Source organism: Acartia tonsa, chromosome 1, assembly GCF_053477335.1.
Source record: "Acartia tonsa isolate MP-2025a chromosome 1, ASM5347733v1, whole genome shotgun sequence".
NCBI classification, from domain to species: Eukaryota; Metazoa; Arthropoda; class Copepoda; order Calanoida; family Acartiidae; genus Acartia; species Acartia tonsa.
The window spans coordinates 39,388,424-39,402,474 of NC_137260.1; the positions used below are offsets into that span (position 1 = coordinate 39,388,424).

The 14,051-nt window shown below is 30.9% G+C and overlaps 1 protein-coding gene across 1 annotated transcript in view; it reads left to right on the top strand.

The window, feature by feature from the left end:
* The first annotated feature begins 1,785 nt into the window (after positions 1-1,785).
* The window catches only part of LOC145319207 (pikachurin-like), a 124,225-nt gene continuing 111,959 nt past the window's right edge, over positions 1,786-14,051 (top strand). Inside the window, exon 1 of the mRNA XM_080161178.1 lies at positions 1,786-2,157. Coding sequence (XP_080017304.1) covers positions 2,040-2,157 — 118 coding nt within the window. The 5' untranslated portion in view covers positions 1,786-2,039. The remainder of the gene's footprint in view (positions 2,158-14,051) is intronic.

Here is a 14,051-nt window from a genome sequence, read left to right on the forward strand (position 1 = left end):
TTGGGTTGATATTCAGTGATTGGACAATGGAAGAAAAAGATTAATGTTCAGAGATAGGCCAATGGAAGAAAAAGATTAAGATTCAATCTAGCCAATAGCGAGATAATTTTAGAACGCCGCCTCTAGTATATGTATAAGATACGCTGTCATAACCCTATAAAAAAGATATTTAAGGTTTTCGTTTTGTCTTAAAAATCTTTTCAATTAATTAATTGAGTTCTTTATGTTGTGTAAGTTCGTTTTTTCACTCCTCCCACCATTCAAATACAGAGTCGCTGAATGATATGGGCGCAACTGCTAATATTCCTTAAATAAACATATGAATCATTGAATAACAAGTTTTGCAAAAAAAAATCGTCAAGAGTGAGAGGAAGAGAAATATAAAGAGAAAGCCAGACAAATGGATATGGAATATACGTGGATATTATGACAGTGAATATATGGAACTCATTTATTTGTCTCTTTCTGTATCCAGTAGGAGGGGAGGGGATGGAAGGCTAATTTCGCTTTTTTAGTGTAACATCCAAGTAATAATAAATCCATTGCTAGACAAAGATGATAGATTAGTATTCAGTAACAAGGATAACAACATCCATAAAAACCAAAGCTCAGCAAATAAACAGACAAACGAACATTGGCATAAATAAAGTAATGGCACTTTTCATATGATAATTGAATATTATTTCAAAATCCTATTTACGAGATGCTTTCCTGATTGCAGGGTGCCTTTTTGAGTTGTAGATTTTTCTAAGTTGTACCTAACTGGTAAAGGCATCATCATGTAAAGTTGGAAACCGGTTGTACGTTTTTTACGCCATGGACGGACCGATCCTAAATACCAATAAACCATTGTCGTCCATTGTCTTATCCCCTGAGATCCCTGGCAAGAGGCAACTATTAATGAATCATAACCATTTCTGCAACTTTTTTCTAGGGGGACATCTTAACAATCGTATATACATACATAGATTCAAATATACCGGGGTATGGGGGGGGGGGAGGAAAGATGTACCAAAGGAAGGTTTTTAGTTTACAATATGTTGAATGCCCCCCCCCCCACTCCATATTTTAATTTTCTCCATACCCGTTGCTACTGCTTACGATAGTGTAAAAAGGGATAAACCATTTTTAGGATCAGGTATGAAATACGAAAGAAGATTTTTAGTTCTTGTTTCTAGAATCTGTCATGGAGGTTTAACCCTAAGGGGATCTATTCATGTAGAAATATTCTTATGGGACTCTCTTAAATCCTTGCTTAGCCAATAATATAAAAAAATAAGAAACTGCTGGGAACTTAAAATCTTTAAGTTCAGAAATTATCTGAAATATAGAAGACTAAATATTTTAATATCATAAAGTAATCAATTATCAAAAATTGGATTATTTATTGACCTGTTTGTTCTTATTGTGTGATTACTGTTTGCTCGTATTTTGGACATGATCCCTATTTTGTACCGACTTTTTAAAGAGAGAGAGAGAGACAGAGGGAGCATTAGAGAAATAATATTAATGTAAAGAGAAAGAATAAGAGAGTTATAGAGGTGTAAAAGGGTAAGCTTAAAAGGCCTCCGAGGCCACTCAAACTGCGGGTCCTAAAACAATCCTAAATATGAATCACTGTAGGTTTACTGCTTATTGAAGCCTGATAACATACTGTTATTTTCTTAGAATATAGGACTTTAGGAGGATTAAATTGTACCAGAAATATTGGAAGGAACGGTTTCGTGTTTTAAGAATATTACTGTAGATATATATATAATATATATACATATACACACTATTCTTCAGTTGTGGTAGAGACACGAGAGTAAAAGAACATATATCCTACATATCCTAGAAAACCGACCAATCGTATTAATTATTAATCATATCATTTATTAAACAATAAGAAATATTAATTCATATCAAGAATGAAAGAAAATAATGTTTTTACAGTGAACATATCATAGTTAAATAAAAAAATGTGATTTTTAAAATATTGAATTGAAAATATAATAAAACTTGTTTTTAGTGAATGTGTTACAATATTTTGTGAAATAATGTTTTCATGGGACTATAGCTCTGAAACCATGTTCAGACATGCTATTTTGTTAGGCATATTTTTTGGTTGCCTACCCTCCACTTCGCTGCCACTTCCACTGGAAGCGGCTTTTCAAGGTATCCTTATTATAGTCACTTTTGATGTTCATATTGGTTAAGAGAACTCTAAATGTCAATAGTAAAGAATTGAACATAAAAAAACTGTTTTTGGTTCATTTGGTAAAAACAAAATTTAAAATAAAACCAAATTGCAATACAGAGTCATTTTAATATTCGTTTACAGTTAAATTTGTATGCATCAGCGATCTTCAGGGATAATACAATGGATGATAAAAAGATGTACATCCTAAAAGAGGAGAAACAAAATTAGTTGAAAGTTTGGATACCACTAGTTTGAACAAAACAATCAGTTTTTAATTACCAGCGAAAGAGATATGCTTGATTATAAAACTTTGGATACAATAATTATTTTTCAGTGCAAAGTCCCATCCCTCACTGTTAATCAGAGTTTAAATAGTTTAATTGACAATAGGATAATTCAATATGATGGTCAGGGCTGACATGATGTCGATATTCTGCTATTTATATATACATTAGTTCATAATATAGCATTATTCATTTCATATTCATTCCAATAAAAAGAGTGGTTAAATGTTTTAATGTTATAATTTTCCAAATAAGACTTATGTAATGTGTATATGGGCATTAAGAAACATACAATAAGTATTTTTTCGAGACACTAAAAATAATTTGATTATCTTCATCCATACTTCTGAATTGAGAAGAATACATTAATTATTTCCTATATATTTTTACTAGAGTTGGCTCGATATAATTATCTCCCTATTGGCTAGTTTTCTATATGCATATCTATTTCTCAATAAATCTATTTTCCTCACCCGGCATTACTATCTAAAAGAAAGTAAATATTTAATAATTTAAATGATTTTTAAAAGATTTTTTAAAATTATATTTTTTTCTTTACATTACCATCACCAAAGGGTTAATGATGATGATTACAATTTTAGTTTAATATTTGAACACACAAAGTGTCGCCACAATCGAATTCTTTTAAAACAAAGTTTTCTTAAATTTATTATATTATAAATTTAAATTTTCTTTTTTATGATTAGAAATTAAATACATTGATATAAGGTAAATAGCAACATGAAATTAAAAAAAGGAATTTATTTTTAATAAAGTAAAATAATGGGTCTTATCGTTCTGGGCAGTGAGAGTTTATTATGGATTATTGGAGCACTATGAGTTTTAAAGAAATATTCTTTGGAAAACTTGAGCTCGTTTATAGACATTTATTTCCTATATAGATCTGACATGGATCTTGAAGCAATTAAGCAGGCCGTTTTGTACATGTTAAAAATTGGAAGATTTCATTAAATAAAAGTTATCGCAAATATACTTAGTAAATAAGCTGTCTGTTATTTCATACTAGAAACCAGAAGTTTTTCATTTGTAAAAATTTAATAAAAAAAATGTGTAATATTCCAATTGTTACAGGAATTACCAAGTTTTAAATCGAACTAACAATTCTAACATGACTAAATGAACGTTAAGAGCTATAAGGTACATACGACCGTACAGATCCTAATTTAAAAAAAGCTTCGCTTTTATTAATTACATAAAAGCTTCGCATTAGCAAAAAAAATCAAATGGAAAATAGTAATGCATATAGAGTCTTCCTAAATTGTATCTAATTGTTACAGTAGTCATCATACAAGGTCTTAACTCGATAGAACAATTCTAACATGATTAGATTAACGATAAGACAGAACGTGGAAAAGCTTCGCCTTTAAAAGTTTATTATATTATTAATGGATTTATTATTACTTGGATCTTACACCAGACTATCATGTACTAATAAAAAGAAACTTGTAGTTAGCAAAAGTAATGATCCCCCCATGACCAATAAATGAAATCTTTGTTAGCAACCCAAAATTGAAGACAAATTTTCGACTGTCATAATATCCACGTAAATCATATATCCATTATTCTCTTGTTGGTAGGTAATGAATGGAAAGTTCCATGAAAATACATTTAGAATTCTGTGAATTTCTTATTAGTTTTTGCGGTTATGGTTACAAAGCAATTTAGTTCTTTTTAACCAGAATCAAGGAGAAATATAATGGAATAAGGATGACAACATACATAAAAGCGAAGCTCAAAAAATAAGACGGACATATGAATATTGACCACTATACTACAACTGTTTTTCAAATAGATTTTTTGGATCATGGAAAGAAAACGAAGTTGCCGGTTTCATCGTATTTTTACAGTAGCTTTTGAAGGGTTATTTTAGGTTACGTAAATGTTAATGATTGCCCCGCAGGGTTAGAAAATATACCCCGCAGGGGCTAGAAATAGGAGAAAGGCTACTGTGAAAAAACGACGAAACCGGAAACTTCGTTTTCTTTCCATGATCCGATTTTTTTAATCCAAGCAAAAAATCGATATAAAAAAACATTGGATAGTAGACAAGATTTTTAATTCTTTTCCTAGAAGTAATACAACTAAATAAATTATTATTATATCCATTGGTGTAACAACAAAAAATGACTAAATTTTTTATAATCAACTAAATTTAGCATAATCCTTATACTAAAGTAACAGGATGTTTGTTTGTCTGTGTGTCTGTGTATCTGTGTATATGTGTGTCTGTACCGAAGGATCTCGCTAACCGCTGAACCGAACAGGTTCTCCCTAACAGGGTAGCTTCTCGTAGGTCCCGGGAAGGTTTATAACTATTTTCTTGGGGGGTGTGACACCCCCAACCCCTCCGAAAAATGAAAAATCCCCCTCCCCCGAAAAAAAGAAATTTAAATTTTTTTTAACTAAAATTAAAAATGAGTGGGAAAAAAAGAAATTGGGTTATTAAATTCAAGTGCCCCTAGAGGCCTCTAGGGGCGTATCCGCTAGTATATAATAAGATAGTTATCTATAAAACAAAGTAGAACGATGTCTGTCTGTTTGTTTGTTTGTTTGTACAGAAGAATCTCCTTAACAGGGTATCTTATCATAGGTCATGGTATATAACTATTTAGGGGGAGGGTACCACCACCCCCCCCCAATTTTGAATTTTAAAAAATGTAAATTAAAAAATGCGTTTTGGGATTCAACTCCCCCTTCCTCAAGTGCCCTTAGAGGCCTCTATGGGCGAAACCGCTAGTATTTATATAACTATAAGCTTTTGGTTATCTTAATGATACTGCGCTACACAATTGTTCTTGTTAAGTCTTGGATTTAACTATCTTTGTCTGACTTTAAGTACTTTGTAATGGACTTATTATTACTTGGATCTTACACCAGATTGAAATGTACTACAACAAAGTGAAATTTGTAGCTAACGAAAATTTCAATCACTCCCCTCACCCACCCCATTACCCCATCCCCTTCCCTACTACTGGATGTACGAACTAACCCTTAAATGGGATACATGTGAGCAATGTCAATTGACGACAATTTTTCCCTGTTAAAATATCCAGGTATGCTATATCCAGTCTTTAAGAACTATATTTCAGGGATCTAAAGGGATAAGACACTAGTCGTTAAGTTAATAAATATCCCTAATTGAGGATTACAATTTATTTTTGTCTATATTTCTAATATGAAATATTTTGTAATGTGACAATAAATGCTATCGATAGCACATCATCTATTTGAGTGAAGAAATATTTGCAGAGGTGCAAATAAAAAAAGGAATTTTAAAAGCACACTCCATGTTTTTTTTTTATTTGAACAATAGAGTTAAAGAGATGTATAACATATTATATTATTGTCCTAAGAACTCTCTTGTTCTGTATTATATCAAAAAAATTATTGTATCATTTCAAAAAATCTGGAAAATTTAGCAGAAAAAAATAAGACCTTCTATTGATGAAAAAATAGATGTTCATATTACTGTATATTTTACCTTATTTTTAAAAGTGAAATGGATGTGGCAATATCCATAATTAATCCTTCTTCGGATTGGAATTGTCGGTCGAAAAGTTTAGACACTGTTAAGTTAACTATGAAAGTTAGTAAGTGTATCTTTATTTGAATTTGCCTAAAGGGATAGGTCATGAAATTGCATAGGTCTAGTTTTATTTTTGCAATATTTGGGGTAGTTCTACTTTTATTTAATACGAAAAGTATTGAATAAAATGTTTTTTTACCGACTTTTCAGATTCAAAATATCATTATTAAAATTACTAGGTGAGTAGGGTAGCCCCACAAGAATAGCCCCCCCCCCCCCCTGCAGGAGTTAGTAATAGGAATAACAACTACCCCTCTATATTTTCTAATGAATTTAAAGATAAGGGATTCGGTGCTGAATCTACACGTTATGGGAAAGTACCGGAATATGTCCCTTTTTTCAAGAGCCATGATATAGGTTAGCTATATATAAACATTTAAGTCAAATCCATATTATGTATATCTATTTTCCTTCATTTTTTATTCAATCTTTCTTTTCTTCTGTATTTATAGCAATTTAAAGTAATTTTGTTGAGACTGTTAGTAATAATAGATTTAATATGCTCCAGAGAAACCGTCGGCTAAAAAAACTGTTTTTTACAATTTTTATAATAATATTCATGGAAATCGATAAATGCGTAGTTAAATTTATATAAAAATCTTTAATTTAATGATTAAGCATTCATATAATACTTTTAAGAATGCTTCGAAGACATTCCAAATTCAACTGATTTTAAAGAGGTTGCTTCAGACAGACCAGCAGACATCATGATCATCCTTGAATAATGATAATTATAATATTCTTTTCTCGTATTCATTCGAATCCGGTGGATAGGAACCGGTTCTCATCCATACGAAAAAACTATGTCTAGCATCGTATTATATCCAGCTTTCTACGAATATAAAAATGTACAATCATAAGATTAAAACCAGTTTTTTTAGCCCGCGCCTTCGGCACCTCGGGGCTCAAAAAAACTGGTTTTAATCTTATAATTGTACATTCTATATCCGCGGAAAGCAGTTTATAATACGATGAAAGAAATAACTTTTATGATAATATATATCTCTATCTACCACCCCAAAATTGGTGCAGTGTGCTAGCCTAGCCATATGTGAGTAAAATGTCAGGGTTATTAAGGGATAAGACAATCAACTAGAAATTTATGTAATTCCCAATTTTTGATAGATAATCTTACTTACTTTGTTGGTTAAAGTTATTGGTTGAAAATTTTTAGAAAACACTAGTTTGAACCATTCAATAAATATTTGATAAAGGAATTTCTTGGGTACTAGTAAAATTTACAGATCCATGTCCCCTCCCCCCCCTGATATAATAGTAGACTATGAGAAAAACGGTGTTCGATCACATCTGCATATGTATCACATTATTAAATAATCAGAACTGCGACATAACAAACTGCCTCTCACCGCCTATACCTGATTAATACATATGGGCCAGACCATTAAAATTGTCCCAAGGCATTAAAATCCCAGATATTGATGACAAACAGCCGTTAGATTGTACGACCCTTGTCGTGAAGTCCCAACTTATCATGGTTATGAGTTGCTCCTGTTTTGGGCCAAGATTTTTCCCCTTATCTTACTATTGATGTCACGCATCTGAAATAGCAGCAGGTACAACGTTTAACGTCTATAGTTAAGACTCGGTTTGGGCCAAAACTGGAACCATTCCCTCATCAACGTCTAGCAGATCAGCTTTCCACCTAACTCACATCTTAAACAATACAAGCCTTTTGATATCGTATCTTTTTGCTAATATAAACCTAGAATTAATAAGTGGAAGTGAATGTTTACTAAACGAAGGTAACAAGACTGCTAACACATTATCTAACAATTTGAGGTCATTGTGTTAACCATTCACTTTAAAAAAAAAGAATAATATCTCCTTAGGTAGCGCAGCTAACACATCGTATATAGAAATGAGGTAAAAAAAACTTACATCAAAAAAACCAAAGAAAAAAAATATTTGAAAATCAGTTCATATCTAGTAAAATGTACATTTAATTTCAGTCTTTTAACATTTATTGCTTTTATAAAGAAAGAAAAACTCATTTATAAAAAAAAAAAAAAAAAGTAATTGAGGATACATTGCTGTAGCTTGCCTAGTAGATTATTAATACACAAAGCCGCACCGCACAGTTATTTCATCGTCGCCTGTAAGTTGTTTAAACTGCTACCACGCAGCTATTATCAATCAAGGCCCAGTTTCCTAGGAAAAGAGGCAGTGAGCCAAATTAAACACATTTTTTAAAACCTGAAGTCACAGCTGAGCCGTACTATAAAATAACTGCTGCCAAGATCTGGTTATAATCAAATGCCCGAATGCATTTGATTATGAATACATATAGAATATTTATGAACTTAGATGGATCTATTTGTATATTTTGTACTTAATGCGGATAAATTCACTAATATTTCGAATACACAGATACTTTTTGATGGATATTTACAAATAATCAAACAAGGATGGCAACATCCATAAGTAGCAAGGCAAATAAATGTGGATTGAAGTTGTATAGCAGATGTTCAGTTATCAAAAAAACTAAGAGAGATAAAAAGAAATATCAAGTAGAAAATAACGAAGCCTTAGTGAAAACTATGATATATCTTTTGTATCATGGCAAAAAATGTAAATAAAACATTATTGTATAAGCTTGGCATTTTAGTTTTCTTGTGGACTTAATTGTACTTGTCTTAGCTTTAAGAAATTGTGTGTTATGGAACGTAATGTAGACCGTTTATTGTAATAACTAAACTAATATTTCACCGGGTAATGCAATATATGTTCTATTTTCTTATAGAAATAAATGTAAAGTTAAATAGGCTTCCAAAACGTGAGTTAATCTATAGGTATATCTACTTTCCATTTACAAAGGCATGCGTAAGAATATCCTTTTAAATGGGTATGCCTATATTTTGTGTGATTTCTATTACTAGGTTGAAAAACATATTAACTTTAAAATAAAAAAAATATCATTTTGTTCATATTATCATGGAGAAATCGGACATAAATTATAGTGGTGTTGTTACCACGTTCCCTTTTCGTTGGCACTAAAACATTGAGGACTTATTCATTGAGTTGGACAAACTTGCAATATCAAAACTATTCCACCTTTTTTATTAATCTTCACAAGGGGTATTTTGTTCATTGTAATCTTTAATAACTTTCCCTAAATCTTACTTGACGCTGTGATATTAAAAATATCATAAACACTTGCTTTTCTTTATATTAGAAATACTTAATCTTTACTTTATTACTCAGGAAGGGAGGGGATATTGAACTGTATATTACAAAGTTTAATCACCATTTTATCTTATTCGCTGGCTGAAAATACTTGCGTTCTTTTGTTGATTTATAAGTAGTTGGTTCCAAAACTAGTATGCAGTGTCTAAACTTTTCTACCAATGATAATATTTTACAGATGAGGTTACTTTGTTTCTCATCATTGAGAATACATGCACAGGTTTTTGCCAAAGGAATTGTGCGAAGCTACTTATTTGACATGATTATTATTAGTTTAACATTACAGATGTACAGACAAAAATGATTCTATTGTTTAATAATTATTGTGGTTCTTCAAAGTCTAGACTATAAACAAGAATTCAAATGTCCAATTAAGCGTAGCATAAAAAGTAAATATTTTTTTTCATTGGAATTTTGAAATATCTGCAGGTCCTGTGTGATACTAAAAAATCATGTATAGTATCATATCATAATGAAATTTCAATGAAAAATAGAATAGAAGAATTAGAATATTTTCAATACTTTTTTATTATCCCTTAACTTAGGCGCGCCTAGTTGCCATTATCAAATCTGGAATTAATCCAATAATATTTCATTGGCTGTCCGCAGAAAAACTGCGCTTGATTCCTATCCTAAGTTAACGGAGTTATTTGTATAGATGCTACGAATCTATAAACAATAAGGAAAAAAAGTCAATATATTTTTAATTATATTGCTTAATATAATAATAGTTATTTCTCGTATCGTATTATAAACGGTTTTCCGCGGATATAGAATGTACAATTATAAGATTAAAACTAGTTTTTCAGCCCCGTGGTGCCGAAGGCACCGGCTAAAAAAACTAGTTTTAATCTTATGATTGTACATTTCTATATTCGTAGAAAACTGGATATAATACGATGCTAGACATAGTTTTTTCGTATGGATGAGAACCGGTTCCTATCCACCGGATTCGAATGAATACGAGAAAAGATATTAAGTTCCTTTGATCTCAAATATATATTCCATAGAATTTCATTATATATGGTTTATTCATTTTTTAAGAAAATATTTCTAATTAATCCATGTTTATTTTTGTACATGATTTTCCTTGTTTTAAGATACAATGTAATCAAATAATCTACTGATGTACAGATTGATATGTATGTAGTTCATAGTCCATAATAATATATTATTCAATTCTAACCTCACAAACATTAATATTTAATAAGCCACTCTCTAAGTAGTAGAATAATATATACATATACAACTATGTAGAGTAACAGAAAATTGGGTTGTCAAATATCCACTTTCAGTATTAATTTTGTTGACACTGAAACAAAAAAGTTTTTTAACCAAGTTACTTTATTCGTTGGCTAATTAACTTTGGGTATAGTTATTGGTTTCAAACTAGTAGTGTCCAAACATTTTAACCAATTAGTTTTTTTTATTAAAGTCAGTCTATCTATGGATGTTATAAACTTTGTTATGGTTCTATGAATAAATGTATAACAAAGCCGGCTACCTTGCCCAAGTGGTAAGGATCTTTTTCGTCAGCTAGTAAATTGCTTTCTGTTCTTTTGTAGCGACTTAGCTTTCACTTTAAATTCACCCCGTGGATAGAGTTACATATAGCCCTTGCCCTCTCTATTATTTTACTTAAATGTTCTATGTAGTTTTCTGCGAATTTATACTTGTATTGATTTAGTTTAGACACACACCCACACCCACCCACCCCCCCCCCACCCCCCCCCCCCCACACACACACACACATACACAAACGCTCAATAGTCTTTTCATTAAAAATATAAAGCTGATAAATTATTAATTTTCTTTATTGTAATTGCACTTAATACTTATATTATTGCTGCTTTAAAAAATATACTGTCGGTTTGTATAAATAGATATGATTTATTTTTTAGGTATGTTAGAATTGTCAAATTGATTTGAAATTTCTTCTTTAAAATACAAACTTACAGATTGACTACTAACAACACATATAAATGTATTAAGCATTTTTGTCTGTAGCGAGAGATTTCGCTAACAGCTAAACCGATACGGTTCTCCTTTGCAGTGAAGCTTCTTATGGAACCTGGTATGGTTTAAGGCTATCTTTCTGCCCTTCTAAATCGCTTTGAATGCTGAGCCTCTAGAAACTAGGGGCGCTAAGCAAGCAGCTGTTAATTGAGAACAGTATAGAACGCGAATTTCTGATTTCTGAATTTGGAGCGAGCTCCTCATAAAATAGGCTTTACCATCATCATGTCAAAAAATTGTGCCATTCATGCGCACATAGCATCCTAAGGTTCTGTATTCAAAAAGGCTTGATAAAGGGGTAAAAAAATAGCTTAAAACCATCCCTGACTTAAATGTGAAAACGAACTAGCCTAAAACCACCAAGAACTTATGTAAAGCTTACCTAAAATAGAGAACCCAATCAGTTCAGTAGTTATTGAGATCCTAAGATAAAAATAGCCGTTCAATAGGATTATTCTTTTTGAAGAATCATTAAAGAAGATACAACTATCTATCTGAAAGAATGTAAAGAGATAAAGAAAATCTTTATTTTATTTGTTCTTATCAGAGATAGAGGAATATGCCTATTTTAAAGAAAATAATAAATAATATTGTTTAATGTTACAGTTTGGCTACAGTCCAAAATCTACTGATTAATTATAAGTAACGCAACTACTCTATAATTAGGAATTGTTCTTCTGTTTGTCTATTCCTTACTTCCCTGGGCTTGTATGTTAAGGTAGACAGAGTGTAAACACTTGAAAACCTTTATTTGTGGTCGCCAAGAGATATTTACACATTTCTATTGCCATAAAGTATACTTTAAATATGCGTTTTTACGGTTAAAATATATTAGGGGATATTGGGCTATTTATTACACAAGTCCCAAAAGTTTTATAACATTTTCTTATTCGTTGGCTTAACAACTTTAATTGGCTGCTTCATTAACGTTCAAACCACTAATCGTAATCTATAGAAGTGGTAATTTTGTGTATCACCATTTGGGATATATATATATTATTATTTGGGCCATTATCTTTTCCCTTTAAGATCGCTGTTATATTTATTTTTGAATTCATATTGTATAATCGGAACAAATCTTTAAAATTTTGGTCGTCCGTTGTTTTATTTGCCATACTATGGGTCATTTAGGGTTATTGATGGATATTTTATGGCTAGAACATTGGATTTATGTTAGAATTGGCGATAAAAATAATCTTTACAATTGTCTTAAAACATATAGCTTTGACTTTATTTGAGCAAAAAAACCACAATACTTGAATATTTCAAAACGTACATAAAATGCGTAGCGTATAAACTACCTATAATAAAAATGGATTTTTACCCTACATTTTAGATTGATTTAGATTTAGATTCATTTTTAACAATATGCTATTAACTAAAGAGGCAAAATGGTATTACTTATGTTTGGATTCTGTATTGGTGAATCAATGTAATATGTAGAGAGAAACATGAAACATTTAAAATCCTTATATAAAAGTAACATGATGTCTGTCTGTCTGTCTTTAATGAAGGATCTCGCTAACCGCTGAACCGATATGGTTCTTCTTAACAATGTAACCACTTATAGGTCATGGGAAGGTTTATAACTATTTTACTCCCAAAAGAAATAGCCCCTTGAAAAAAAAACTCTCTCAAAAAATTGAAATCGATAAGACAAATCTAACATGTCTGAATATAGGGGGTAAAATCTAACATACGGACAGAGGAACGTACGTACCGGCCTTAATTATAGAAAAGATTCACTTAATATTAAACATACATACACTTTACAAAAGTATAAATGCCAAGAATTTATGGAGTTGAAGCAAAGAGGGAAAATGTAAAATCTGTTTCTGCTATTTCTAGTTCAATGGTTCAGATAAAAGGGGTGGAAATGGTGTTAAACTTTATAACAAGCTAACGATTGAGTATAGATTAATTCTATATTGTGTTGAATATGTTGAAACCGGTTTGTGGCCATTTCCCTCTCCCCCTTTATGGCCTGAAAATGGGGAACACTTTCGCTTTCATGAAAAATCTTAAAAATGGTTTCAATAAGTGGGCTCGTATTAACCCCTTAGCTGACGATAACGTGAACAGTCTTAAATAATTTATTTTAAAAATGTTTTTTTTATTTTCATTTGGGGTTTATGGTTTTTAGTGTCGTTTTTTACGATTGTAATAAGTTTTTTGTATTCATGTGATATTAATGAAATTTCATACAGAGACTACCAACTACCTTAACTAGCTATGTTTAAAATTTCATCGATCTACATTGAAAGGCCAACGAGTTAACGACACTCAAAGACAATCAACATTTTTTATTTAATAGTATAAAAAAAGACTTTTTTAAATGTAGTACCTACGGACAAAGATTGCAAAATTAAAGGGATTTAAACGTAAAAATCGATCATGAAGCATGAAAAAACTGCGATTGTCATTTGTCTAAAGAATCTACACAAAAAATTTCAGACTCCTATCTTTATTTTAAGTGTTTTTTTTTGCACGAAAAGTTAACGTTAATTTTGTGAAAGGAAAAAAATAATTGATCCGAAATTTAAACGAAAAACCTACGGACAAAGATTACATAACTATAGGGGTTTAAACGTAAAAATCGGGCACAAAGCACAATAGAACTGCGATTCTTATTTGCCTAAGGAATCTACACAAAAAAATTCAGACTCCTTTCTTTAATTTTAGTGGGTTTTTTTTGCACGAAAAGTTAATGTAAATTTTGTTACAGGAAAAAGTAATTGATCCGAAATTTAAACCTAGT